The sequence below is a fragment of the Macrotis lagotis genome, chromosome X (assembly GCF_037893015.1).
Source record: "Macrotis lagotis isolate mMagLag1 chromosome X, bilby.v1.9.chrom.fasta, whole genome shotgun sequence".
Lineage (NCBI taxonomy): Eukaryota > Metazoa > Chordata > Mammalia > Peramelemorphia > Peramelidae > Macrotis > Macrotis lagotis.
In genome coordinates, this window is record NC_133666.1 from 49842294 (window position 1) to 49868869 (window position 26576).

At 43.7% G+C, this 26576-nt stretch overlaps 1 protein-coding gene across 2 annotated transcripts in view; it reads left to right on the forward strand.

Annotated features, from left to right (window-relative positions):
- The window catches only part of LOC141498125 (putative G-protein coupled receptor 174), a 43293-nt gene extending 19637 nt beyond the window's left edge, over positions 1-23656 (forward strand). For both annotated transcript variants that reach the window (XM_074201086.1, XM_074201087.1), the window contains exon 2: positions 17417-23656. In XM_074201086.1, coding sequence (XP_074057187.1) covers positions 17926-19047 — 1122 coding nt within the window. In that variant the 5' untranslated portion in view covers positions 17417-17925 and the 3' untranslated portion in view covers positions 19048-23656. The remainder of the gene's footprint in view (positions 1-17416) is intronic.
- Positions 23657-26576: the final 2920 nt, after the last annotated feature.

The window sequence follows — 26576 nt, forward strand, 5'->3', positions numbered from 1 at the left end:
TCACAAAAGCTGAGAGTTGGAAGGAACTCCAGTGACCATCTAGTCCAATTTAATGCATGAAAGGAATGTCTATTATGAGGTTCTTGACAAGAGGTCATCACATCTCCTTGATAGAGGGGGATCCCACCATCCCTCAAGGTAGCCTATTCTACTTGGACTCCCATCATTAGGAAGTGTTTCCTGACAATAAGTCTAAATTTGTTGCTGTAACCTCTCTCCATCTATCCTGATTTTTAATCTTCCAAACAGAACAAGTCTAAGGGAAGGCAGCTCTCATGCCCCCCACCCTGAATTTTTCATTACTTTTCATTCCCAGTTTTTTTCAACTTATCTTCTATTTGAGACCCTTCACCATCCTGGTTGAGCTTAGCCCAGAGTTAGCAAGAATCATCAGTTGGGAGAGGAGGCTAACAGACTATGCGCTGGGGTATTCTTCCTTTTTTTTCCCCCAACCTTGTTCCATTTAGCTAAGGCTAGACTTTGGGCCACCCATCCTGAACAATGTCCTGGAGCCCCAGATGTGAAAATTTGCTATTTTAGCTCTGTTTTGATCATTTCCAAAATCCAAGAATGAACATTTGCTATTATTGAAGCTTTGAGAATAGTTCCCAAGGAGAATCTTTGATTTAGAGCTAGAAGAGACATTGGCAGCCCATTGTCTCCAACTCTCTCATTTGTAGATGAGGGAACCGAAACTGGAAGAGTGACAGCTAAAATGTCTGAGGCAGGATTTGAACTCCTATCTACTCCAACATGGAGGATTTAACGTTATAAAGAGGCCTGAGATAGAATTTACCTCTACTTTCTCAGTTAGAAATGAAATGCTGGTTTTTGATTTCACAGCTAGTGAACAATTGAACTGAGATTTGAACCAAGTGCTCTCTCCCTGACAGCAGATTACATATTTGGGGAAATGGAAGCATGACTAGAATAACAGTTATGTCTTTTCCCACCCCCGGCCCTTAAACCCTATTCAATCCTTAAGAGGAAACATTTATTTGGCTACCTTGCCATTTTTGTATTATCTATTTGAAAAAAAAAAACTTTACATTTTATAGACTCTCCTCATACAAGGTAGAGGCCAGAGAGATTTTGTGGGGGAGGGGGGAAAAGCAGAAGGGAAGGTGTTGTGACCTCTCTCTCTCAGATGATGAGTTTGCCTCCTGGGGAAATCCCCCTACCCTCTCTGCTGAAGGGGTTTTCCTTGGGTAGGTATTTGCTACCATATGTAGGCTATATGGATGGGGTAGGTGGCAAGGTTGTGACCACAATCTAGGAGTGAGGGGGTTCAAGCAAGACAAAAGACTCTAGCTACATATAAAAAAAGAGCAGAACTACTGAGAAACTGTGGCAAGGAGGAAGTAGCAGGTCTGTATTTAAGGATGGTCTGCATGTGGGGGAGGTGATAGGGAAGGAGCATCAAAGATGATTTCATGGTTTCCACTCTGGGGGACTGATAAGACAGTGTTAGCACTGATGAGAGAACAGGTTGAGGAAGGCTATCTCAGCTTAGTTTGAAATAAACTGTTTGGATTTTCTGGCTATCTGTTTTCATTTCCGTCAAAATGACTTGGATAAAAACTCTTAGAATCCAGTGCCCATCAATGCCCAATCAATAATCTAGATTGATTTGATGGTCTGTAAGCCAATGGCCAAAAAGATAGTGAGATGGGTGATGATTGGGTTGTTTGCTATCTTCATATTTATCAGCAGGGTAGCCTAAGTAGGAAAACACTGAATTTGTAGGCAGAAGACCAGAGTTAGATTCCCAGCTCAGTCATTTACCTAGATGTGTGACTCTAAGAAAGATCTTTCCTCTTCTCTTTCAACTTCAATTTCCTCTTGTAAAATGAAAATTGAACTTGATGACCTTTGAAAGTCATTTCAGCTCCCATGTTCTGTCATGTGCAATTGTTTGGTGGCCACTTATCAGAAAAACCAAGGACAGTCCATTAGACCCTATCTTTGGTAAACTAGAGGCAAGAGCCTTCTCTACCAGCAAAGGTGTTATTTGTATTCTTCTGACTGGGAAAGATAGGGATCCACAAATTAAGAAAATTCACTTTCTGTATGGGCATGAGAAACATTTTCCAACTTCCATCCCCTCCTCCCCCCCATTACACCTAGTGGAAGGAAGTTTGGTAGTAGCAGTAGCAGTGATCGGGGACAACCCATCCCAGTTTAAGATTTAAGAAACTGGACTAGCCAATTTCTACTAGTATAGGGGCTCTTAATTTGTGTGTGTGTGTGTGTGTGTGTGTGTGTGTGTGTGTCTGTGTCTGTGTGTGTCTGTGTCTGTGTGTCTGTGTGTCAATGATGAAGTCTATGGATTTTTAAATATATAAAATAAAATACAGAGAATTACAATGGAAATTGATTCCACTGAAATACAGTTCTCAAAAAATTTTTATAAAATCATGGATAAGGGCAGCTTGGTGATACAATAGATAGAGCACTAACCCTGAAGTCAGGAGGACCTGAGTTCAAATCTGGCCTCAGACACTTCCCACTCACTATCTGTGCGACCTTGGGCAAATCACTTAACCCTATCTGCCTTGCATCCAGGGCCATCTCCAGTCACCCTGATTCATATCTGGCCACTGGACCCAGATGGCTCCAGAGGAGAAAGTGAGACTGGTGATTTCACACAGCCCCCTCCCTCCAATCCCATTTTTTTTCCTTGTCATGACATCACCTTCCTGATGTCATGGTCTTCTTCAAGAACACAGGACAAATATCATTACCTTACCGAAATAATTTTTAAAAATAATGGATTGCAGGTTAAGAACATCTGCCCTAAAGTCACCTTGAGAGGCAACAGGATAGAATGGACAGCATTCACTACTTGGTGCTAAGAAGTTCTGGGCTTGTTTATACCTATTTGTTTGCCTGTTGTCTTCCCCATTAGATATGAACCCCTTGAGGGCAGGGACTGTCTTGTGCCTCTCTTTGTATTCCCAGCACTTAATATAGTGCCTTATACATGTAAGATGTTTAATAAATGCCTAATGATTGACTAATTCAAAACCCCTATCAGACACTTACTATTAACTGTGTGATCCTGGGCAAGTCTCAATCTCTCCTGCCTCAGTTTCTCACCTGTAAAATGAAGGCAGTGTACTCAATGATCTCTATGGTCCCTTCAAGCTCTCTATCTGTGGTCCCATGTTCCTGTTCTTTGGTGGGGTGACCAGGTCCGGTCTCTATCTTGCGGAAGAGAGAAATTTCTGGAAAATAAAGCTAAACAATGGGGAAAATTGGCTGCCAGAGCTAATGTTGGCTCCATCAGATTCCTGCCTCAACTCTCTCCTCCTCTTGGATTGGTTAAGTCATCTTTGGGTCATCATGCCATCCTCATGGCCTATCCTTCGGCTAGGCAAGGAGTCACTTCTTTTTATGGAGAGCAGGCCACCCTGATCAAGGTCCTACACTGGCTTCTAAGTGGTTTCTGTTGGTTCTTTTCTTTAAACTCTTTCTGCTTTTTTTATTTTCTCTACTCTATTTTGGAGGTCCATGAAGGAAATACCATTCAAATGTTATACATATATATAAATATATATATATATATGTATATATATATATATATATATATATATATATATATATATGGACAGAGAGAGATTCTGAAGACTTAAGAATGATTTTAAGTTCACTACTCTCCCCCATTTATCTCTTCTGATTTTGCAGAATACTGAGAGTTCGATTATAGATAAAAATGAAGTCCTTCAATTACTTTGCTTTTGTTCAGTTGGTTTAGTCATATCTGACTCTCCATGACCCCATTTGGGGTTTTCTTGACAAAGATACTGGAGTGGTTTGCCATTTCCTTACCCAATTCATTTTACAGATGAAGAGACTGAGGCAAACAGGATGAAGACACTTGCCCACGATCTCACAGTAAGTCAGATTTGAACACAGTAACACGAGTCTTCTTGACACCAGGCTCAGCGCTCTACCCACTGTACTACCCCTAGGTGCCTGTCTGATTTTAGCTAGATTCAAAAATGCAAAGACCCGCTTGAAGCAGGTGAGAAAACACTTTGCATGGGAGATGTTCCTGACGTCTAATTTAAAAATTTTTGCATTTTCATTCCCAGTCACTGATACCAAAGTCAACCTGGGTTCAAATCCTAACTCTTCTACTTCTGTGCCCTTCAGAAAGCTACCTAAACCTCTCCGGCCTCAGTTTCTTTCTGTGTGAAGTGAATGCATTGGATTGGGTTTTCCCTCAGCTTAAAAGTCTCTGATCCTATCAGTAGACCAACTGGGAAGTCTACCCAGAAGCCCCTAGGGAGCCCTAATTAGTCAAGTGGCGTAGGGTCCAGGTCTGTGTTTATTTTTATCCCTTGGCAGATAACTATTGAGGAAAAGCAAATTTCCCATTTTAAAAGACAAGCCTAGTCAGGGAAATAGTAATGTAACCTGCTCACTAGGAGGAAAGGGGGGGGGGGGGGAAGTCTCCCAAAAGTTGGCCTATACCATGGCCCAAGGCCTCCCAAAGGCAGACAACCAGTGATTAAAACAACAGCTGGGAAGTTGCTAAATAAAGTGCTATCATGGGGTTTTACAAGGGGAGTGACCTTCAGACTGGCGACAGAGGTGCTTTTCACACCGAATACCTCTCAGACCTAAGAATACACTGAGCCCCAATGGGCTTGGTGCTTGGCTATTGTCTAATGGAGAACAAAGACAAATGCGCTGAAGAGGTCTGGCAACTCCAGGGAGAAGTTCTGCTCATTAAACATCATTTTTTTTAAAAAAGGAAGTTAAGGCAGTACTATTAAGCCAGAGCAAAGGGTTGGTCCTCAGTTAGATAAGAGAGTTCCCCCATTGGATACCAGTTCCGCTTTTGGAAAGATTACTAACACAAGTAACTTTGGTCCAGAAAGAAACAGAGAAGTTGGAATAATTGCTGGAGTTATCCTCAGTAGTAGGAGTAAGAATAATCAAGGTGGAATAATAATAGTAATAGCTGGTATTTAGCAGTAAGAAGAAGAAGAAGAAGAAGAAGAGATAGTATTATTATCCCAATTTTACAGATGAGGAAACTGGGACTGGGAGCGTTTAGGGGATTAGCTGATGGTTGCACAACTAAGGATCTGTAGCCAGATTTCCAGTCAGGTCTTTCCGAGTCCCAGGTCAGCATTCTATCTACTATGTATTGATAGCTGATTTGTTTCAAATGTTGACATTCATTGGCCGGCATAGTCAGTCTTCTTCGAGACTCTCTGTTCAATTCTTGGTTGGGTGGAAGACGTCGCTGTGTCCCTGCCAATTTCTAAGATCCCCTCTTTGGGAACAGCTGATGACTCGAGGGCAGAAAAGAAAAGGGTTGCTGAGATTTTTGCTCTTCTCAGCTATCTTGTCCACCTCAAAATGGACAGGAGGAATGACAGACATGGACAAAAGGGGGAGATACATTTCTACTTTTGGAGCCAACTGGACAAAAGCCAATGCCTTATACCCAATAGGTTAGCCTTTCTGCTGACCTTGAGTCTAAATAATATCCAGTGACAACAGTTGTCATTAGCTGTCCCCCTCTGGTGCCTCTTTGTAGCATGAACAGCAGCCTGGGTTCTTGAAGGCAATGCCAAGCAAGGGAGGGCAAGCTCTGGCAGGTCCTACTAAATTGGAAAAGTTTTGAGTACAGTCCAGTACTGGACATCTCTTGTCCAAAGTTCAGCCTGGCAAAGTACACAATGCCGCAGCACCAAGATGGCTACAGGACTTTTGAAGATTGCCCATAGATGTGCAAGGAGAAGGGCTAACAGTTAATGCTTACACCATGCATAGGAAGGCACTCTATTAAAACATGGAGAAGTTGTGAGCAGCTATTGGAAGAAGGGTCCCAACACCAAGGAAATCATGGCTTCTTGATGGTTTGAAGCAAGGGATCCAGTGGAAGGAGAACCATTTTTGGACTCAGAGAACCCAAGTTCAAATCCCCCAAAATGTCTGGTGGGTGGTACCCATTACCCAATTTCCAGAGTTTGAGTGGGTCCTAGGATATTCAATGTACAGCACTTTACCTTGCCCAGAGCAAGATTTCCTGAGGACTGTAGATGGGTGAATCTTCTAAACTCAGAGCCCATGAGGTATGGAGAAGAGAGGGGCTAAAATTGGTCCAGTCATTCTCTATTTGTCACTCTATGGTGATATTTGTAAGGGATACAAATCCAATGAATGAAATAGTTCTTGCTCTCAAGGAGCTTACATTCTAATGGGAAAGATGACTGAACATAGAAGTATATGTAGAATAAATGTAAGCATAGAGAAAGAAGTTGTCTTGGAACAACAAAAAAAGGTAGTTCGGGAGAGAGGGCACTAGCAGGCTTCTTGTAGAAGATGATGGTGCCTGATCTGCATCTTCAAGAAGAAGCTGAAGAGTGGGTGTTGGTTGAATAGTATTGGAAGGCATGCCCAGTCAATATTTCCATGCCCAGAAGCAGCCTTTGTGCCAGTGGAGGAAACCATTTGACTTGGAATCAGAAAATCTTGTTCAAATCCTGCCTCTAAGACTTACTACCTCTAGAACAGGGGTGGGGAAACTTTTTTTTTTTTTTGCCAAGGGCCATTTGAATATTTATACCATCATTCACAGACTATATTTGGTCAAACATTTAATTAATTCACCTCAACAAATTGAATTTCAAGTCTCACCTGCAGTTACCCTGGAAATGTCAGATCAATATGACCCATGGGCCAAATGTACCCCATCCCTGCTCTTGAACTTCAGGCAAATCACTTCCATCTCTCTGAGCCTGTTTTCACATTTGCAAAATGAGGTGTTGTGGGGACGATCTCTGAGGGTCCCTTCTAGATTTAGACTTATGAACCTCTGGACCGCTGATTCTAGAAGCCTGGCCAATGGCTTCCTAACAAGAAAGGGTCCAAGTCTCCTTGGTATTCTCAAAGCCTTGCCACTGCCATTGAGTCATAATGTGAGTAACCAGCTGGGCTGATTGCTAATAATGGGGTTCTTAGTCAGAAGACTCAGTGATGGGGGAAGATTTCTGCAGGAGCCAAAAGATGCCATGAGCAGGCACTTGGCTCCAAGAGTCAGCCAGGGTTTAACAGTAAGATCATTGGTTCAGAATCAGGAGACCTGGGTTCTAGTCTCAGCTCATCACCCTTCCTCTCCTTAAGTCTCAATTTCCTTAAACTGAGGCAGCTATGGTGTAATAGGAAAGGCCATTTGATTTTGAATCCCTCCCATCTCTTCTCCTTACTCTCTGTATGATCTTAGGAAATTTTCTTCCCTTCTTTGGGTCTCATGTTCCACATTTGTAAAAATGAAAGTATTGGGGTAGAAAACCTCTGTCCTTTCCAGCTTTAATATTCATTCCATTTCCGTGCAAGTGTGATGACCCTTTAGAACCAGGGTGCTTTGAGAAAGGGTACCTGAGACTTAAAGTTCTGTCTTATGAAGGGGCCCCACCACCACCACCACCTAAGGACCCAAGTGTGGGTCTAAGGTAAAGAAGGAAATGGGGAAATATTCCTATACCTTTGCTTCATTTGTGGATTCCTCTATCTAGTCTCAAAAAGAATGATGAAGGCTTGAGGACCGCCCAATCAGCTAGAGACATCGTGACCAGTCTACACAGAAGCAGGCGAACCTGATATGGCTACACTGTAGGAAGCTCATTTTTCCCACCAGAGAACTTTTCTCTTTTGCATTTCTCCAAGGACTTGGAGTTTGGGGGATAGCATTCTTCTTCCCATTCCTCAAAGCCTGTTCTCTGAAAAGGTTCCAAGCCACAGAATCTCAGAGGTAACCTAGGGTCTTGGGCTTAGTAGGTGCTTAATGAAGACTTTGGGGGTTGAACTGGAAGACCTCTCGGGGTCCACTTAGTCCTACCCATGCCAGGACATCATATCAATCAATGGTCATCCAACCTTGACTTAAAGCATCCTCTTTCATAGTGGGAAAGCTTTTCTTGTTAGGAAACTTAAATCTATTTCTCTTCAGATTCCACTCATTGGTTCCGTTTTTGCTCTCTGGGGTCAAATGGAGCAAGCCTAGTCCCTCTTCCACATGACTGGCCTTGTCCTTATGTCTTCCCTCACACCACCCAAGTCTTCTCTCCTTGAGGCTAAACCTCCCCAGTTCCTTCCACCAAGTCTTGCATGGCCCAGGCTCAAGGCCTTTCCCCTTCCTGCCCTCCCTTGGATGCTCTCCAGAATATCAATGTCCCTCCTAGGCTGTGGCGCCCAGAGTTGAAGCCAGCCCTCCAGCTGTGGTCTGCCCAGAGTAGCAGAAGACAGCCGGACCATCAGCCTGGACACTGAGCCTCTCTGAATGCGACCCAAGGGGGCATTAGCATTTTTGGCTGCCACCCTCACACTGTTGACTCAACAAGCCAACCCAGGGCTGGCATCTGTTCCTCTGGGTGAATGTAAGGCCCTGTGTTTCCTCTCTCGGGATATTTGCATTTCAAGGCTGTCTCATGGAATGAATGGCTTTGTCCCCAGGTAGAAAAAAAAAATTCAGGCCTCAGTGAACAGGTGGAGGGAGGCATTAGAGAGGGGACAAGAGGGGCTTTGGGCCCCTGAAATCCCACCAGAAGGCAGCTGCCCGATCTGCCTCATTCTCAAGCTGGCTCTTAGAGAAGAACACCAAAGACTACTTCCATTGTGGTGTTTTTGCCTCATCTCCTCTGCCCTTTTAGCTCCCAGTTCTAATACTCCAGCTTATGTCTCCCAACTCTGAGTTCTGCAGTCAGAGTGAAGGGTCCAAAGCACCGGACCTGTCCTCAGGAGCCCTGTCTTCTAATTTCTCCTCTTACTTACTAGCCATGTGATCACCAACAAATTACATTACCTCTCAAAGCCTGTGTCCTCATCTGTCAAATTGGCATAATTAATCCCAGAGTTGAAGAACTAGGAGGCAGTAATAGATGTGGGGAATAAGTATAAACTAGACCAAGACTGAAAAAGACAGTGGTCTGCTGTGGGCATGAGTTTGCCACTGTGGTCATCGCAGTGAACATCAATATAAAGTGAAAAGAGTACGTTGACCAAAGGCACAGAAGAAGTCCCAACTCTTCCACTCACTTCTCTTATGACCTTGGGCAAGTCACTCATCATTTTGTTTATGAAATGGAAATTATTTGTTCCTGGTCTCCCAACCCCTCAATTTGGATGAAGAGAAAGTGGGCCATAACCTGTAAAGTACTATAGAAATGTCAGTTAACATTATTATTATTTCCAAGGCCCCTTCCAATCCAAAATCCTCCACTTACCTGGGTGAAGTCTCTGTTTTCTTGCTCCCACTGAGTAGTGGGTGAGTCCTGTAAGTCCAAGAGGGCAGGCCCCAGAAGGCCTGTAGAAAGGTAAGGCCTACCCACAGGGCTCGATTATCTTGGAACCAAGTCTATTTTCTATAAGTGTGAAAGCTCATAACTTGGCCCCCCCACCCCCCACCCTAGATTCCCCCTTCTTGTCCAAACGTTCCCGTCTGGCCCCAAACATAAAGCAAGTATTCAAGAGGGCTGAGGACAGGAAATATGTACACTTTCCCCACTGTAAACAGACCTTGTGATCTTTACATCAGCTTCTCCAAACGAAAAGGCTGGAATCTTGAAACTTAAAAGGGGCAGACAAGGTGAGCTGTCCTCGAAGAAGAGAGTATTCATTACAAAATTTGGTGTGTTTACAACACACACACACACACACACACACACACACACACACACACAAGTGCAATGGAGCAAGTCACTGGGGTTTGAAAATATGGTGTGCCTTGACAAGCAAATATTTGGCTACCTTTAGTTTTAATCTATCTGCCTCAGTGTCTTATAGGCCGACCTCAATACTTTCCCTGGCTTGCTAGTGATGCATAAAAAGAAGAGAAAAAATTTATAGAGTCAAGGAAGCAGTGCTTCTACTTACTAGCTCTGGGCAAGTCATACAAGTCTCTTTGAGTCTCAGTTTCCCCTTTTGTCCAATAAGGGGGTTGGATTGGTAAGCCTCTAAAGTCCCCCCATCCCAGTTTTAAGTCATGGTGCCTCATCAATGGAATGGAATAGTCAATCCTTCAATCTTGAGCTGCCCGTTGAAGGCTACAGATAGAGGTGCCCCAAGTCCAAAAGAGAAGATAACTTTCCCACCCTTTTCAGCCTTACTAGATGGTTCCATCCCCAAAGAGGAGAGCCTTGTCACCAAAATCTTAGGATCATAGGATCCTAAGGGACTTGAGAAGCCATCTACTTTTACAAATAGGGAAACTAAGGTTCAAGGAGGTTAAGAACCTAATCCAAGGTCATACGAGTTGGAAGTATCAAAGGTAGATTTCCACCCTAGGTCTTCTAACCCCAGAGTCAGAGTGCTTTCCACTCTAGTTTAGTGGACTTTCAGATACCAGAATTGAGTTTAGAAGCAATCTGAAAAAAAATAGTCTAAGCAAAACAGTCTAAGCAGAGCCTAATATAGTGACCCAATGATGGGACATGAAGGTAGAGAGGGGCAGGATCTATGTAAGAGGAAGTCTCACCATTGCCTGCCTGCCCCACCCCCTGCTTTTTTAAAGTCCCCTGTCAACCCTTGGGGGGGGGGGTGACTTTCTAGGAAAAGGAGCAGCTTATGGTCAGATTCATGCCAGTGTGCCAGTTTCCAAGTCCCAAAACTTCTGGTGTGTAGCCATGGCCGCCTCCCCAATAACACTAGCTTTGCCATGGTTGGAAAATAGACTATTCTGCAGGAGCAAGGCAGCCCAGCCCCACTTTGCCTAACAATGCCAGGCCAAGGGATGACCCCGTCATGGGCTTCAAGTGCAATAATCTCATGACATCAAGTGGAGTGGTCAGATGTACTCTTTCTCTCCCAGAGGAGGAGGGAACAAGAGGAAATGATTTTTGCCTGTAGCCAGTGGAATGTAGATTAGCCACATGGAAGACCTTCCGGTCCGACAAGGGCTGCCTTGACAATATTGTATTGTTTGACCTCCAACATTTTTGTCCTCTTTCCATTGCTCCATGGGGCCCTAGAGGAGGTGTTAAAAATAATACTGGCTGGGAACCTGCTTGGCTTTGACCATTGGCCCCCAGTTGGGAGGCTTGGGTCGAGAAAGGCAGCCCAGACCTGTTTGAACAAACACTAAGATGACCCCGTGAGTGGGGCAGAGCTGGTTAACTCCCAAGGAGGCATGGTCTGGTTAATTGCTTCCCAGGCTGTTTAGGCGCCATCCTGTACACACTGCCTTGGGGCTGTTTTAACTGCTGGAATGGGTTTCCAAGAAAAGATTGTGTGAACTATCCCTTCCAGGGATCTTGAAAAGAGAAGAAAGCTGTGCCCTCCAAACTGCAGAGGGGACCAAGGTTAACGGGCAGCTCTGTCTGAGGTCAAGAGTCAGGACTAAGCACTCTCAGAAGGTCTCTTCTAGCTCTCCCATGGTAGGATTCCATAGAAGGTGTGACTCTGGGGATGAGTGAAGGATCTTAAATGCTAATCAATCAATAATCCTCCAGCCTTGCTGGGGCATGTGATGGGTCCTCACTCACAAATGGAAGAGTGACTTTGTTCAGCAAAGCTTACTCGGTGGATTAATGGACTGTTCCTGAGGCCCCCAGGGCCAGAAAGATCCCTTGATTACAGTCATTCCTGGCTTAAAGAAACATCAATCCTTCTTATCCAAGTGGTATTTCAACTTGATTCAACAGAGCATCCATTTGGCATATGCCACAAAATTATTTTATTACCACATATCTTCATTGGCAAGAGGTGTAAATGGGGCAGACAGCATAAGTTACCCATTTCATTGAGTTTTGAGTCACAGGGTGAACAGGTAAATGGTTAACTCTATTATAAACAGAGGCCTTCCCATGGAAAATTCTCACCCCCACCTCCACCTCCATCCCTCACTTCTCCTCTTCAAATTATTCATAGTTTGTTAAAGTTGGAAGAAATCCAATGGATCCCTTAAACCTTCCTTTGCCACAGACAGAAAACTGAGACTCCGAGAAAGTAAAGGCTTGTCTAAGGTCAAACAGGAAGTAACAAAGCCAAGATTCAACCCAGGTACCGTGGATGGTGTGGTATATTGTAGAGGCTGTTCTTTGTAAGGCTCAGGCTGGACTCAGCGGCCATTCAGTCGCTGGAATTTGGGCCCTCCTAAATCAGTGCTATCCTTCCTATGCCACAGCTTTCTCTACTAGCTCTGAAACAAGATGGAAAACACCTTTTTCTGTAAAGGAAATTTCCCTAAAGAAAATGTTTCTCTCACCACTCCTCAATACATGCACAAAGAGAACTGAGCCTCAGTCTGTGTGGCATTCTTTTTGATCATTTGGTGGCATCGTGCCAAGACTCTTTTAAGGAAAGAGAGCAAAAGAAGGGGGCAGAGTTGTCCAAATGGTAGACTGATACACATAGGCAAATCCCAAAGCCTTTCAGGAGCAATCTCCAAGACAATTGCTGATACCACAAATCTCTTTCCACCATGCCAAGCAAGCTTTGCCATGATCCTCACAAGCAGGGTGGGAACTCAACTGGCAAGACCTACTAGTTCCTCACTCTTCTCAGAGACTGTACTGATACCTTCTTTCTGCTCCCTCAAGTTGATCCTAATCAACCTCCTTGAGGGAAAGAAATGGTCCCTTTTTGTCTCTGTATCCCTACTGCCTAGTTCAGAACCTGGGACCTACTGGGATTTGATTGAAAATGAAAAATACCTTTGTTTTTTCTTTCAGTGCTTAAAAAATATGAATTTGACAGTCATCAACAAACATAAACATTTCCATTTACAAAAGACTGAAAAAAGACTGCAAAGGAAATTGAGTGTACTATGTACAATTTGTATTTCCAACACTGTCCTTGTTTGTATACCATTATGGACTTTCCTCAGTATATTCTGATTATGTTCAATTGACACTCTTCTTTCTTTTCTTCTTCGTTTTTAGTACCATTAGCACTCTCCTTATGCCCGCCCCCAAATACTTTTTAAAGGTTTGGAAACCCCCGCAAATAAGCTTCTTGGTTTAACAGGTGAATGAAGGCTTGCTCACATCTCAGGTCTATCTTGTTGAGTATAAAAATGCAAATACTGAGTGACTTAATCTCATTCACATTCAGCAATAGGCTCTCATTAGAGTTTCATGCTTTCATGAGTTGGAAGAGACATCAAGTCCAAAGTCACCCAACTAGTGAGTGCAAAGGTTAATACCCAGCCCCTTCAGCAGTGCGATACCCTGGTACCCTGGAGAAGTTGAATCAAGACCTCTGATGTGAGATTCAGTATTTTTCTGATAGCTTGTCCAACAGAATTTAAGAGTTGACCTGATTCTGCTATTGACTGGGAAGACTGTCACTACATGGGCAAAAGTGAAGATGGGAGCATGGAAGTTCTGACAGGAATGTCCTTGGCACAGGCAGCTAACTTGTTGGATTGGGGCCACAAACACCTCTTTTTGATATCAAACAGGAGGATGGAAGGTCTCCATGAGCCAGGGAGTTGGATCTTAGAGTTGGATGTCTAACTCAAATCTGAACCAGAATCTTCTCTACTAATCTTTTTGGGCCTAACCTTTCATATCTTCCAGTTCAGACCCTATCTACCCATCCTGCAATTCTTCTCTAAGCAAAACATTCCCAGTTCCTTCAGTCAACTCCTCTACGGCATAGCCCTTCCACTTATTCTGAATAAATATCCCTGTTCATTTTGTGAGGGTTATGGGGGTCACCTCAGTTGCTAACAGCTATGCTGGCCTCACAAATAACCAAAAGGTACATTAATGTTTAAGCCAACACATCTTATGTTGGCATGTAGACGTCACCTGTGCCCGAGTCTCCACATCTATAAAAACTCTGATATTAATGTCGGCTTTTTGCCTGCCTTGCCAGGATCTTGTTGAAGGTTAAACAAAACCATTAGGTTTAAGGCACTTGATGAATAAAGTACTATTTGAAATTTAAGGATGAGGCTAGGCCAATTCCCTGGTGGGTATAAATTGAAGAATGGTTGACCGGACTCCTGCCTCCCTTCCCCAAAATATTCCTGCTTCCCATACCTAGCTTGGCATGGCACCTGAAAACCCACCATTCAAGATATTCAATGCTTTATTAAGAATTTTCCAGACCCTATCAAAATGCAAATCTTTCCCTGAGAGAAAAAAACACCTTAATCAGGAAAAAGGCTCTGAGGGAAACCATAGAGGTAGAGGAGGAAAAATCCCTAATTCTGCGTCAGAAGCCTGATGTTCAAGACTCCTTGGCTTTGAACATTTGGGGGCCTCTATAAAATGGCAGGGTGGAATCAGATGAATTCCCAGGTACTTTGTGACTCTAAATCTATGACCCAATGAATGGGAAGGCAGAATTGCTATCTAAGGGTTAAGGGGAAAGAGGAAAGAAAAAGACAAGGACAAACTGTGCCAAATTTTCAGCTTTAATGAAGGGTTCCATGTTCTAGAAAAGCTCGTTCTGTTCCCCAAACCTCTCTCCTAAGATGACAGAGAGGCTGCCATAGTCCCTAGAGAAATGCAGTAAGCAGGGCATGATAGAAACAGTGTTAGGCTTGGCTTCATGAATAACATGAGTTCAAACCCCAACTCTGACAGTCCTAGTGTGACTATAGGCAAATCAGTTAATCCCCTCAAGCCTCAGTTTCTTCATAAATGAGGACTCTAGAAAAGGGCAAGCATAACACCTGTGCCAGCCAGTCTCTGAGTTGCTATGAAGATCAAATGAGCTAATGCATATAAAGTGTCTTGCAATGCCTAAAGCCCTATGTAAATGTCAGCTATTATTATTGCTCACCCTTTTTCATCAGAGCCATCTGTAGGGTATGTCCAATTAGGGTCATGGGAGAGGGGACACTGTGGCTATTTCAGATAGCTAGAATGACTGAGAAGGAGGTAACTCTACCAGCTGGTGCTAAAAATGATCCAAGTCTTTGCTGCACACATTCAAACTATATAGGGAGGAGCTTGTGTCCTGGTCCAGGGCAGAGAGCTAAGGAACTTAGGAACCACCATTACTAGTCCTGACCTTGAACAAGTCAGTTGACTTCTCTGTCCTTCAGCATCCCTCTCTGTGAGACACATGACCCTATGACCCCAGAGTTTCACCTCAAAGAATATCTAGCTTCCTCCAAAGCTCAACTCAAATATTACCTCCTTTAGGCCACAAATCCTGATTCCCTCTCTCATTAGGTCCTTCTCTCTTCCAGAGAATAGCAGTTATTCAAAGACTGTTGAATAGTATTCGAGCCAAGTTCAAAAAATTCCTTCTTTCCTTGATTGTTGGTGACATTAGGTGTCCAGGATGACAGATGGTGACTTGGAACCAGGGGTTCTTCTGTTCTTTCAAATGAGGGAGTCACTTAAGGGTCCCACTTGCATCCAGGGGCCCTTGGGTTAATAAGCCCATTGAACCAGAGCATAAGTCAATTTAAGTTATACTTTAGAAGGCTTGGGTGAAAAGATCAATAAATATTAATAATTAACAGTCATAACTGCTGACCACAGCTCAGTCTGAACCAGCTTCAGTCCTTGGGGGATTTTTGGCCAACTTGACAGGCTGTGTTTTGGTCCATTTTCATTTTTGTTGCAGAAGCAACTTTGGATTTATGAGGGAAAACTCCGGAGAGCAGGGGGAAAAAATGTACCTCCCTATTTGAATGGGGACGCTTCCTTCAAATCATTATCTCATTCAGGCTGAGCCCCTTACAATGTGGATGCTTTCCTGAGGAAGGAAAGTCTCAAAGAATAGTGGCCCGCCCTAGAAAACCAGCTCCATAGTCTTTTGTCTGCCTTAAAGACAGATAAGGGACTGTTTATATTCAGCTCTGAGCTCAGATGGTGAGGAGAGTTCTCTTTATTCAAAAGTGCTTAGAGCTTTGGTTATTCATTGTTAAGTCCCCTTTTCCTTAGAGGAGAAGGTTTGCCAGGAGGGTGGGGAGGAAGCATTTGAAGCAGCAGATCTCCTAAGGAGAAGCATCCAGTTCTCCTGGATAGGCCCTGCTATACAACTTCTCTCCTGAGAAGAAGGGCCGATGTACACTCTGGGGAGTTCTCTCACTGTTAAGCTCATAGCACCCACCCAGGAAGCTTGGGCCAGTATATGCATGGGATCTCCAGCATATCCTCTACTGGCGAGCACATACTTTACAGTGTTGGGGGAAACTTGGAATGCTTCCTTCAAAGAGTGAAAGCAAACAGATACTTGTCCCAATAGCTTGGTAAATCCTAACTAGGAGCCATTCCTCTCCCCAAGTCCTGTTCCCTTCAGCTTGAGGATGGAGAGAAGAGATGCTCCTCTCACTTCAACCCCTCCAATGCAAACTTCGATTTTCATGTGGCCCAGGTCATGGCATGTTTTGGAAGCCCTTCAATCTTTGGATGTCATCTCACCAGTTCAAGATTAAGGCAAAACTGCTGAAGTCCTTTGTTTTTCCCCCACCTTGCTACTGCTTGTTCCCCATAAACCTTTCCTATTTTCTCTCTTCTTCAGTCTTTTCCAGTTGCCAGCCTTGTCCATCACTCTGTGCGTCCCTTGGAGTTGACACTTTCTTTTCCCAAAAAAAGTGAGGGTGATAGATCACATACACAATTTGGGACAAGAGAGGGGTTCAGGGGATGGGGGCTCCCGGTGGGGTTGTGAGGAGAAGGGTGGAGGAGATGGGACTAGAAAAGGTGAATGAAATCAGAAAGGACAAGCACATAGACAAAGAAGGGGAATCCAGTCAGGAGACTATAACTGAGAGTGCCACAAAGGAAAAATGGATCTGGAAGGAAATTGGAGAGAGAGCAAAGTAGGAGCAAAGATAAAGAGGCAGGAATGAGCAAGACCTATCTCTATGTCTCCAGGACCTAACCCAGTACTCTTCTCATACTAGGTGCTTAATAAACGTGTTCACTGAATGGTACAGCCTGGAGACAGCGGGAGTTTGGTTGAACTAAAGCAAAGTGGGAATGTGGGGAACAGTGGGAGATATAGTTGAATTGCCAGGCTAGGGCATATTATGAGGAGCCCTGAAAGCCAGGCAGAGAACTTGATGGATTAAGCCTCTTGAAGAGGCCTTTGGGAGAGGAAAGATTTAAAGAGTAATTATTAGAGTAACTATTAGAGTAATGCAAGAATGCAGTGATGAGAGCCTGGTCCACCAAGGAGGTAGGATTTGAAAAGGTGACGTTTTGAACAAAGAACCAAAGAAGATTGATGAAATGGAAGGAACAGCAGAATAGGAGGTAGACGAGCTGGATTCTATTCCCAGCTCTGTGACTTGCTGGGTGACCTTGGGTAAATCATTTGCCCCCTATAAAGTTCAGGTTCCTCATTTGTAAAATAAATCGACTGGAACCTTCCAGTTCTAATATTCCATAATTCACCTGTGTTCCCTTACAGAAACTTTGACCTCTTCCAAAAATGATCCTCACAACTATTTGATGTTTTGTTTTGTTTTATCTTTTCCTTGCAGTTCTGCATGTCCTCGGGTTTCCAGCCTTAAAGATTCCATGGAAATAGCCCCAGAGAAATGAGCTGGATTAGTTAATTTGCCCTGAAGCGTGATGGACACACCCTTCTCCCACTTTCACAAACCAGTATCCAATATGGTATTTTTCTCCAACATGGTCACAAACAACTCCATTCTTGTAAGAAACTTGGGAGTCTCCCAGAGAGTCCTAAGAGAGCATCCCACCACCATATCATACGTTAATACCTGCCAAGAGATATCTGTCACCCTGTGGGGCTTGGAGGAGTCCTTACATGATACATTCAGAATCCTACAAGGAGGGAATCGACAGTTATAACGTCCCAGAAAGCCTTGCCACCATAGCAGCAAGAAGGAAAACTCATAGATGTTTGTCAGTGGCTCATACAGACTACACTTTCATATCCATGAATACTGAATGCTAATCCAAGGCAAATGTCCACATAATTCTATGAAAAGCGCCCAAATCATGTACAGGGGCTCAAGCAGAGGCAATGAAAGGAGAACATTATTCGATGCCTTTAGATTTCCCAGCCCATCCATTATCTGTCACTGAAAAAGCTCTGCAGTTGGCAGTGGACTTAGGCGTTGACCAGAGGGAGTCTCTGGAGGGAAACATGAGTAGTACCAATTCATGTACCCCAGCAGATACAGGCAACACAGATTTTCGGTACTTTATTTATGCCGTCACGTACACAGTCATCTTGGTGCCCGGTCTCATAGGAAACATCCTAGCTCTCTGGGTTTTCTATGGCTATATGAAAGAGACCAAACGAGCTGTGATATTTATGATCAACTTGGCCATTGCAGACTTACTACAAGTACTCTCCCTACCCTTGAGGATCTTTTATTACCTGAATCACAAGTGGCCTTTTGGAGAAGGCCTCTGCATGTTTTGCTTCTACCTGAAGTATGTGAACATGTATGCCAGCATCTACTTCTTAGTGTGCATTAGCGTGCGGAGGTTCTGGTTCCTCATGTACCCCTTTCGCTTCACTGACTGCAAGAGGAAATGTGATCTGTACATCAGCGTAGCTGGTTGGCTCACCATCTGCCTCGTTTGCCTCCTTTTCCCCTTTCTCCGGATCAACCACGAGAAAGCTAGCAACCAGACCAAATGCTTTGTGGATCTGCCCACCAGGAATGTGAACTTGGCGCAGTCCATTGTCATGGTGACAGTGGGGGAACTGGTGGGCTTCATCACCCCCCTCATCATTGTTCTCTACTGTTCCTGGAAGACAGTGTTATCACTAAGGGAAAAGTACCCAGTGTCCCAGGACCTTGGGGAGAAGAAGAAGGCTCTAAAAATGATCTTAACCTGTGCAGTAGTTTTTTTGATTTGCTTTGCACCCTATCATTTCAGCTTTCCTTTAGATTTCCTGGTCAAAGCTGACAAAATCCAAAGCTGTGGGGCTCAGAAGGTGATTCTGATATTCCACTCGGTGGCCTTGTGCCTGGCAAGTCTGAATTCCTGCCTGGATCCAGTCATCTACTACTTCACCACCAATGAGTTTCGGAGGCGGCTATCCAGACAAGATTTGCAAGACAGCATCCAACTCCATAGTAAAAATTATGCAGGCAGCCATGCCTCAACAGTGGGGTCAGGACTATGTTGAAATCTGAATGCTTGCACTGATTGAAAGCTCAAAGATTAAAACAACTTTTCAGCACCCCAACCAGGATTATTACAGCTACTGCATGTGTGCCGGTATCTTCTCCAGTTATGTCCTAGCCCGTCCATGTGGGTGTATGTAGATCCTAGTCTTGGTTCCCATTCAGAACACAGTGCCTCTTTCCATCACCAGACTTGGCTTGGGAACTCATTACATTGCCCATCAACTCTCTGTAAAGTCTGTGCTGACAATAGCCATTGTTTACAATGACTTGTCATTCATGTCGACATTCAAGAGTCAGCAGAGGGTGGTTGGGCCATTAACAGAAGGATTTTTTTTTTACATAAGAATTGTTAGTTCTACCACATTAGGCCATTGAGGCTGCCTATATTGAAGTGCAGGACAATTGTCCAGTTACTCTACCAAACACAGGCTTATGGGATAGTATTTTATTTGTGGGAAAGACAACCTTTGCCAAAGTTGATCAAGTGCTGGCCTTGGAGACGGGAAAATCTGGGTTCAAATCTCAGCTCTGATAAATTGTGACACTGGGCAAGTCATTTGCCTTCTCTGACATACTAAGTTAAAGACAGATTTCAATCTTAATCAAAATCACAGATGCTCAACAGTACCCATGATATTTGTGCTATATTCTGGAAATGAATTATAACCTTTTATTCTATGACTCATATGTCAACTCATCCAAATTTGGGAGCTTGGAGATTTGCTTTGCCCCTAATCTGTGACCTCCTGGGTCAGAAGCACCATATTGTTCCTTTAGGAGCATGAACCCTGGCCCCTGTCCTGACTTCATAACACAGGAGGAATCATTGATCCCCCTGGAATAGCCAGTCCTAGCCTTGCCACTTAGGGAATTGTGTTTGCCATCTTTACCCCTAGCTGCTGGGAAAAGCAAAGCAAGTCCCACCCCTACCCCCTACCTCATGGGAAGAATGCAGAAGCTCTTTCTGGGAAACCTGGGTCCTCCTACAAGATCTTAATGAAGAAGAAGATGATGATAATGAGCTGATGGCTCCCATTTCTATAGTCTGAGAGTTTGCAAAGAATTGTAAGAACTCTATGAGGTAGGGTATTTGTGAGAAGCAACACAATCTGAGAATACAAAAGACAGTGTGGGGGAAAGAGCAGCACCACACACATATTTGACTCCCACTCTTAACAGGTGTGACCCTGGCAGTGTCTTTGAGTCCCTCTCTGAGCTTCAATTTTCTCATCTGTTAAATGGGGAAAATATACTTATAGTACTGATCTCATAGGGTTGCTATGAAACTCAAATGAGATTATGCATGTAAGGTGCATCCTTTGCAACCTTAAAGTCTATCCATGTGCTAGCTATTCCTAGCTGATGTGCTACTTTTCATGCCTTTTAAAAAAAAGAAACATATATTTATGACATAGGGGAAAATTGTTTCCCTGGAATCAGGAAGACCTGGGTTTAAAACTTTTCCCTGAACCCTTCTGGCTCTGGGCAAGTCATTTCACCTCTCAGTAACCTTAGGTAACTGTAAATGAGTTCCCCATCTCCATCAATGTAGGGCAATTCCACACCAAGAATTCCCTGTCTAAAGAAGTATTGTTGTTTGTCTTTCCTTCTCAAGGAAGACTGACATCAGGGAGGTAAAACCATGAAGTGCAAGTGAATTGGATTTCACTGAGGGGGGCCTGTGCTAAATCCCCAGCCTCACTTTCTCCTCTGGAGCCATCTGGGTCCAGTGGCCAGATAGGAATCTGGACAATGAGAGATGGCCCTGGATGGGAGACAATCAGGATAAAATGACTTGCCCAAGGTCACATAGCTAGTAAGTGGCAAGTGTCTGAGGGATTCAAACTCCCATCCTCCTGATTCTAGGGCCATGAAAAGCTGCCCCATGATGAGTGAAGTTCCTTAAGAACAAATATACATATATTTACATATATAAACACACAGACACATGTATATATGCACATGAGCACAGTCACATATATAAGCACACACATATAGATCCACCTATATATTCATACAAAACATATATGATATGTATGCTCATCATCCAGAAAGACTGTGTAGAGCACCTGAAGGCTAGGTTTTCTTGACAGCTCAGAATATTTTGAGACAAAGGAATCAGAACTTAATAAGTATCATTGAAAAATCGGAAATAGGAATATAAATATGAGACAAGGGTTTTAATTTAAGGAAAAAGTTTTATGGCTATTTTTTGTTTTCACATTGGATCTATCACCAACCCTACCAAGCAAGTTTTCCATTATATCCAAGATATCTAAAAAAAACAGTTTATCAAAACCACCAGACATATTAATGAGGTCTGTCAGCTTCTACAATATTCTATACACATAGTCCTTCACTTCTGAATGAAGGAAGGAGGTACAGCTTCTCATCTCTTTTCTGGGGCCAAATTTCATCATCTTATCTATATAACATTCAGTTTTGTTGTATTTGCTCCATTTACCTGATTGTAGTCATTGTGTATACTGTTTGCTTGGAGTCACTGACTTTGCTATGCATCAGTTTATAGAAATCTTTTGATGCTTCTCTGAATCTCTCATCTTTCGTTATTTCTTATGTCACAGTAATATTTGACATTTGTGTACCATGATTTGTGGCATAGAGAGCACTATGTTTGGCACTGGAGAAGAGCTAAAGTTCAGTTAAAATGTAGTCACTGCCCTCATTTGTCTCCCAAGTAGTCTTTGGGGGCTGGGGGGGGGGCAGATAAACCACAAATGCAGATAACTCTAATACATAAAATTCCATAGTAAGTAAATGGGAAAAGTGCAAAGTACTGTGAAGAGGGCCTGAGGGGAATGGTAATTACTGAGTGAAGGGGTTGGGGATAGTGCTAGAATCCGAAAGACTATCTGGAAGAGCTGGCCATTGAGTTGCACCTTAAGCAGAGCAATCCAAACAAGAAGGAAGGTATTGTTATAGCTGTCTGCTTCTCTTTGAACCTCCTTTCTCATAGGATATTGAAACCACAGAACATTCAGAATTAGAAGTTCTCTTTGAGGTCATCCAGTCCAACTTTCTTATTTTACAGATGAGGAAACTGAGACCCCAGAGATGGCAAATGATTATGTAATCAGCAGTTGGCAAAGTTAGTGGGTACCCAGGGCTTCTGACTCCCATTTATTTTTCCCACAATTTGCATAACAATCTTCTATTGCTCCTTACTTAGCATGACTCTTGAGGCCTTCTCCAATCTGGCCCAATTTATTCTTAAAGAAATGGACTGACCTGCATTTGGGAGAGTGTTGCACTTCTGCTTCTGATACCCACTAGTTGTGTAACTATGGACAAGGTCCCCCCTCTAAATAACACCAACATCTTCCTCTCAGGATTGTCTGAGGATAAAGGAAATAATGGTTATTAGTGTACCACAAGTCTTAAAGCACTATATCAGTACTAAGTATTATTATCATTACTAACCTCAGTTTCCTCATCTGCAAAATAGGAATATTCATAAGAATAGCAGCTACCTCACAGGATGCTGTGAGGATCAAGATAGATAATGTATTGGAAGTGGTCTCTAACTGTTAAGGTGCTTCATACCTGTTAGATGTTATTATTTATATCATCTGCAATTTATTTGGAGTTCTCTCTTGGCCCACTAAGAGTTTCTTGAGGTTGGAGGAGTATAAAGAGAACTCTTCGTCTACAGAATTGATTAAGGTGAAAGAGCTCTTTGTCCCAGGAGAGACAGGAGAAAGCTGCTTGACTTTTGGTTCTGAAGCCTCAAATGTGAATCTGAAGATGGGAGAATTTGAAAATGGGATGACATGTCAACAGATTGTCCTTTTCCCATTTGGGGATCAATGAGACAACTCATTGTGCTCAGCACTGGATCTCTAAAGTGGAGCCTCTTGTCCCAAGGACCAAGGAATCTTGGCCTGAGTGGGATTTGGGGAGGAACTTGGGGGCAAGTGAATTTCCAGGTCAAAGTTTTGGTTCATAGAAGTCAGTATTGCCTTGTGGCAAAAAGTATTAGATTTGGAATCAGGACTTAGTTGTAATTTCACTGCCTGAGTGACCTTGCCCAAGTGATTTAACATCTCTGGACCTCAATTTCTTCCTCTATATAATAAAAGAGATGACCTCTAAGATCCTACAGAGCTCTAAATCCTATAGTTAGTTTTTTCATGAAGTACTGTGAAAATGTATTTTAGCATAATTCACTGCTATAATTTATAAAGTGCATTTTGTCTCAAAAAGAGTCGTTGTGCTACTTATTGCTATGGGACCTTCAGCAAACCACCTCTGGGCCTCAGTTTCCTCAACTCTAAAATGAGGAGCTTGGACTCAGTGGCCTCTTTGATTCTTTTCAGCTCTAGGTCTGTGATGTGAGAGTAATCATTGGCATCCAATGTTTTGGCATCCAAAAGTCCTGAGTCCATAGATTTATACTTTCACAAACTGAGAAACACCTCCTTCACTGTTGGGCTTCCTTTTTTTCCAATAGACATCTGAGTGTTCAACAGACCCTATTATCTAACAGGGAAGGCCCCCTTCTGTTCTCCTTTCCCCTCCCAGAATGGTCGTCTGCCATGCTTTGGAACACCATTCCCCCTTGGGCCAAATGGTCTAAGCTTATTCTGACTTGACTCCTCCATAGCTATACCTAGCAATTATGGGTCATAGGGACCACCAGTGTCCTCATTTCAGTTTTTAAAAAAGCAAATCAGTTTTTTTTTTTTAGGGAGAGAGGAGAACTTGGTCTTCAGAACACATGATCTTATGCAGCGAAGGAGCTCAGGATGCCCCACTATGGAGGACCAACAGTTCCTGGGACCTCAGAACCCATGAGTAAAGACCCCATAATGGTGAGAGAGAAAGACTACTCTGAAAGAAGAAACATGATGAGGCCAAATAAGGCTGAGTCATCAGTGAGAAGACCCCATTTGGTAGCTCCCATTTGAACTCATATCTAGACAGCTCCCTAAGTCTCCAAATTGCTGAGAACTGGCCAACCTACATTGATAGAGACTCAGGAGTCCTTTATACCAATGAAACCACAGGTCCAAATCCTTCTCGTAGACTTGCAAAGCATTGGCAGAGCCCAATTGTTTCTCTGGTAGTTGAGGGGTGCTGAAGTAAAGGCCAGACTCGGCCCTGCTCTGCTCTATAGCAGAGTGAAGCCTGGTTCCTTCAATCCCCTGGCTCCAAAGGCTTCCTGAGGTCTCTAGTTGGCAGTCCTCTCTTGTATACAGACAGCCTGGAGGCAGAAAAGCGAGTCAGCTTCGTTAGTGAGAGCTGAGACTAAGTAAAACTGCCAGACAGGAAGAAAAAAAAAAGCTCCATTTCCAGAAAGCCATTTAATTACATGGAATGATATTCCATTTTCTAATTGGTATCCGCTTCATTCTTTCCATCTCCTGCAGTGGCTGAATCCCCCCCTGCCTGGCGCTGGGATGGAGGGGGCAACTTACCCTTTCTAGGACACCAGGAGAATGACTGGAGAGGAACCTGCCCCCCAAAGAGGCTGGAAAGACAGCCTCACTTCCTGGTTTGGGAACTTTGGATGCTCGGCCCTGGGCCAAATTGGGAAGTAGGGGCAATGTGTGGTTTTTGGCTCCTGCTTTCCCTTCCTGTGTCCTTTCCCGAATTCTAACTCCCCTCTTTCCCTTACAATCCTAGGGACCCTGGCCAGAGGCTCTCTGGAGAAGATAATGTCATTTGCTCTAGTGTTGGCACTTACCAGGCCACTAAGTCCCTTCTCAGCACTCCTTACCTCCCAGCCCATCTCCTGCTAAGCCTTGTTCTGCTCTTGGCCTCTAATCATCAGGATCAGCCAGATGATTGGCAAGGTGCTGTCTAGGCTAGTGGTCAATCTAGTGGTGGGGGGTGGGGAACCACCTGGGTTTGGTACTGAACGGACCACTGGCTCTGGTGGTTTCTGGGACACTGCTTAGAGAAGAATCTCAGTTTGCATTTTGGCCCCAGTAGGGCCCAAGAGGGCAACTGTTAGCCTCCCAGGCCCTAGTTTCTAGGCTTGAACAGGCTTGGAAACCCTCCTTCATTTCTGGCCAATGGCTCCTTGGCCTTGGTTTCCAACAGTTGGCATTGGATTAGTTTCAAACCTGGACGAGAAGGGTTTGGTGCCCACATAGGCCAGTGTATTCTGAGGAAGCAGACAGGGAAGGTCATCAGGATTGTGATGATTTAGAGAAAGAGAAAGGACGGGCTTCCCGGGGGGGAAGCCTGATGAGGGACGTTCCCAAGTCAATTCTCAAGTCCCCATTGGAATAGTGAAGGGGTCACTCACAAAACCACTCCCCCAAATTAATGGTGGGTTTCAGGGGAGGTTCTTTCTCCAGGAGGGTTCATTCTGCTCTTCCAGCCCATCTCAGAATTAGTATACACCTTCTCTAATTTTCCTCTTAATAATAACCACAGAACTACAGTGCCCACCAGAACCCTATGAAGGAGACAGTGCCAGCCCAATTGTCCCCCTCTTTTACAGAGGAGGAAACTGAGTCCCAGAGAGGTTACATAAGACGTAGGTATTCAAAGTCAGAACTCAAACCCAGGTCTTTTGACTCTGAATCCAGGCTTTGGAGTCTGATGGAGAGCAGAAAAACCTTTTACTTTCTCAAGACCAAAGGTGAAAAAAACCCAAAAGTATTAACACAACATATCCAACCTAGAATAGTTTGTCTTAGAATAAGCAAATGCCCACATGGGCTGATGCTCTGGGTTCTAGCTTGAGCCTTGAATTGCAGGCATAACTAGAGCCAGGTGACTGAATGTTTATCCCAAAGAGGAAAATTCAGAGGGTTTTTCATCCTCTATGGAAGAAGGTGAAGATATAGTTCAGTGGTCGGGTGGAGCTGCTGTAGGGCAATCTGATGACAAGATGGTAAGAGTTGACTTTATCTCAGGGTATCATGTTAGTAAGGGGAAGGGAAGGAGTCCCCACGGCTCTGTATCCTGAGTTTGAACCTGGCCTAGGAAGTGGGAGGAACCATAGTATCCTTAGCCTTACAACATTTAGTTAGACCTCATCCCTCAAACACAAAGATACTTATGCTCATGTTGTAACATGATACGGTGGAAAGAGTGTTGCATTTGGAGTCAAAAGACCTGGATCCTTCTTCCACTTATTACTTGTGTGACCTTGGATAAGTCATTTAACCTCCCTGGACCTCAATTCCTCCATTTGTAAAATGATGGGGTTAGCCTAAATCAGGTACATTGAACATGCAGACAGCAGCCACAGCACTTCCCAGTAGATATTAAGCTAGATTAGTATGAGGAAAGAGAAGCTCAGAGACTTGTACAAGGTCAGTCCTTAAGTAGCAGAGTCAGTATTTGAACACAGGTCCTCAGATTCCAAATATAGAAGTCCTTCCTCTGCTCCACACCAGCCCACTCCCCACTCTGAATGCAAACCCAGGAAGTCTGTTCCCTTACAAGCAGCGGTGGCAGCCCAATTTCCTGAACAACCAACAGAATGGGGAAGAAAGGTGGGGGGTATACTTATGTCTGAAGCCAGCAGTCCCATTTTCTTTTTTTATGC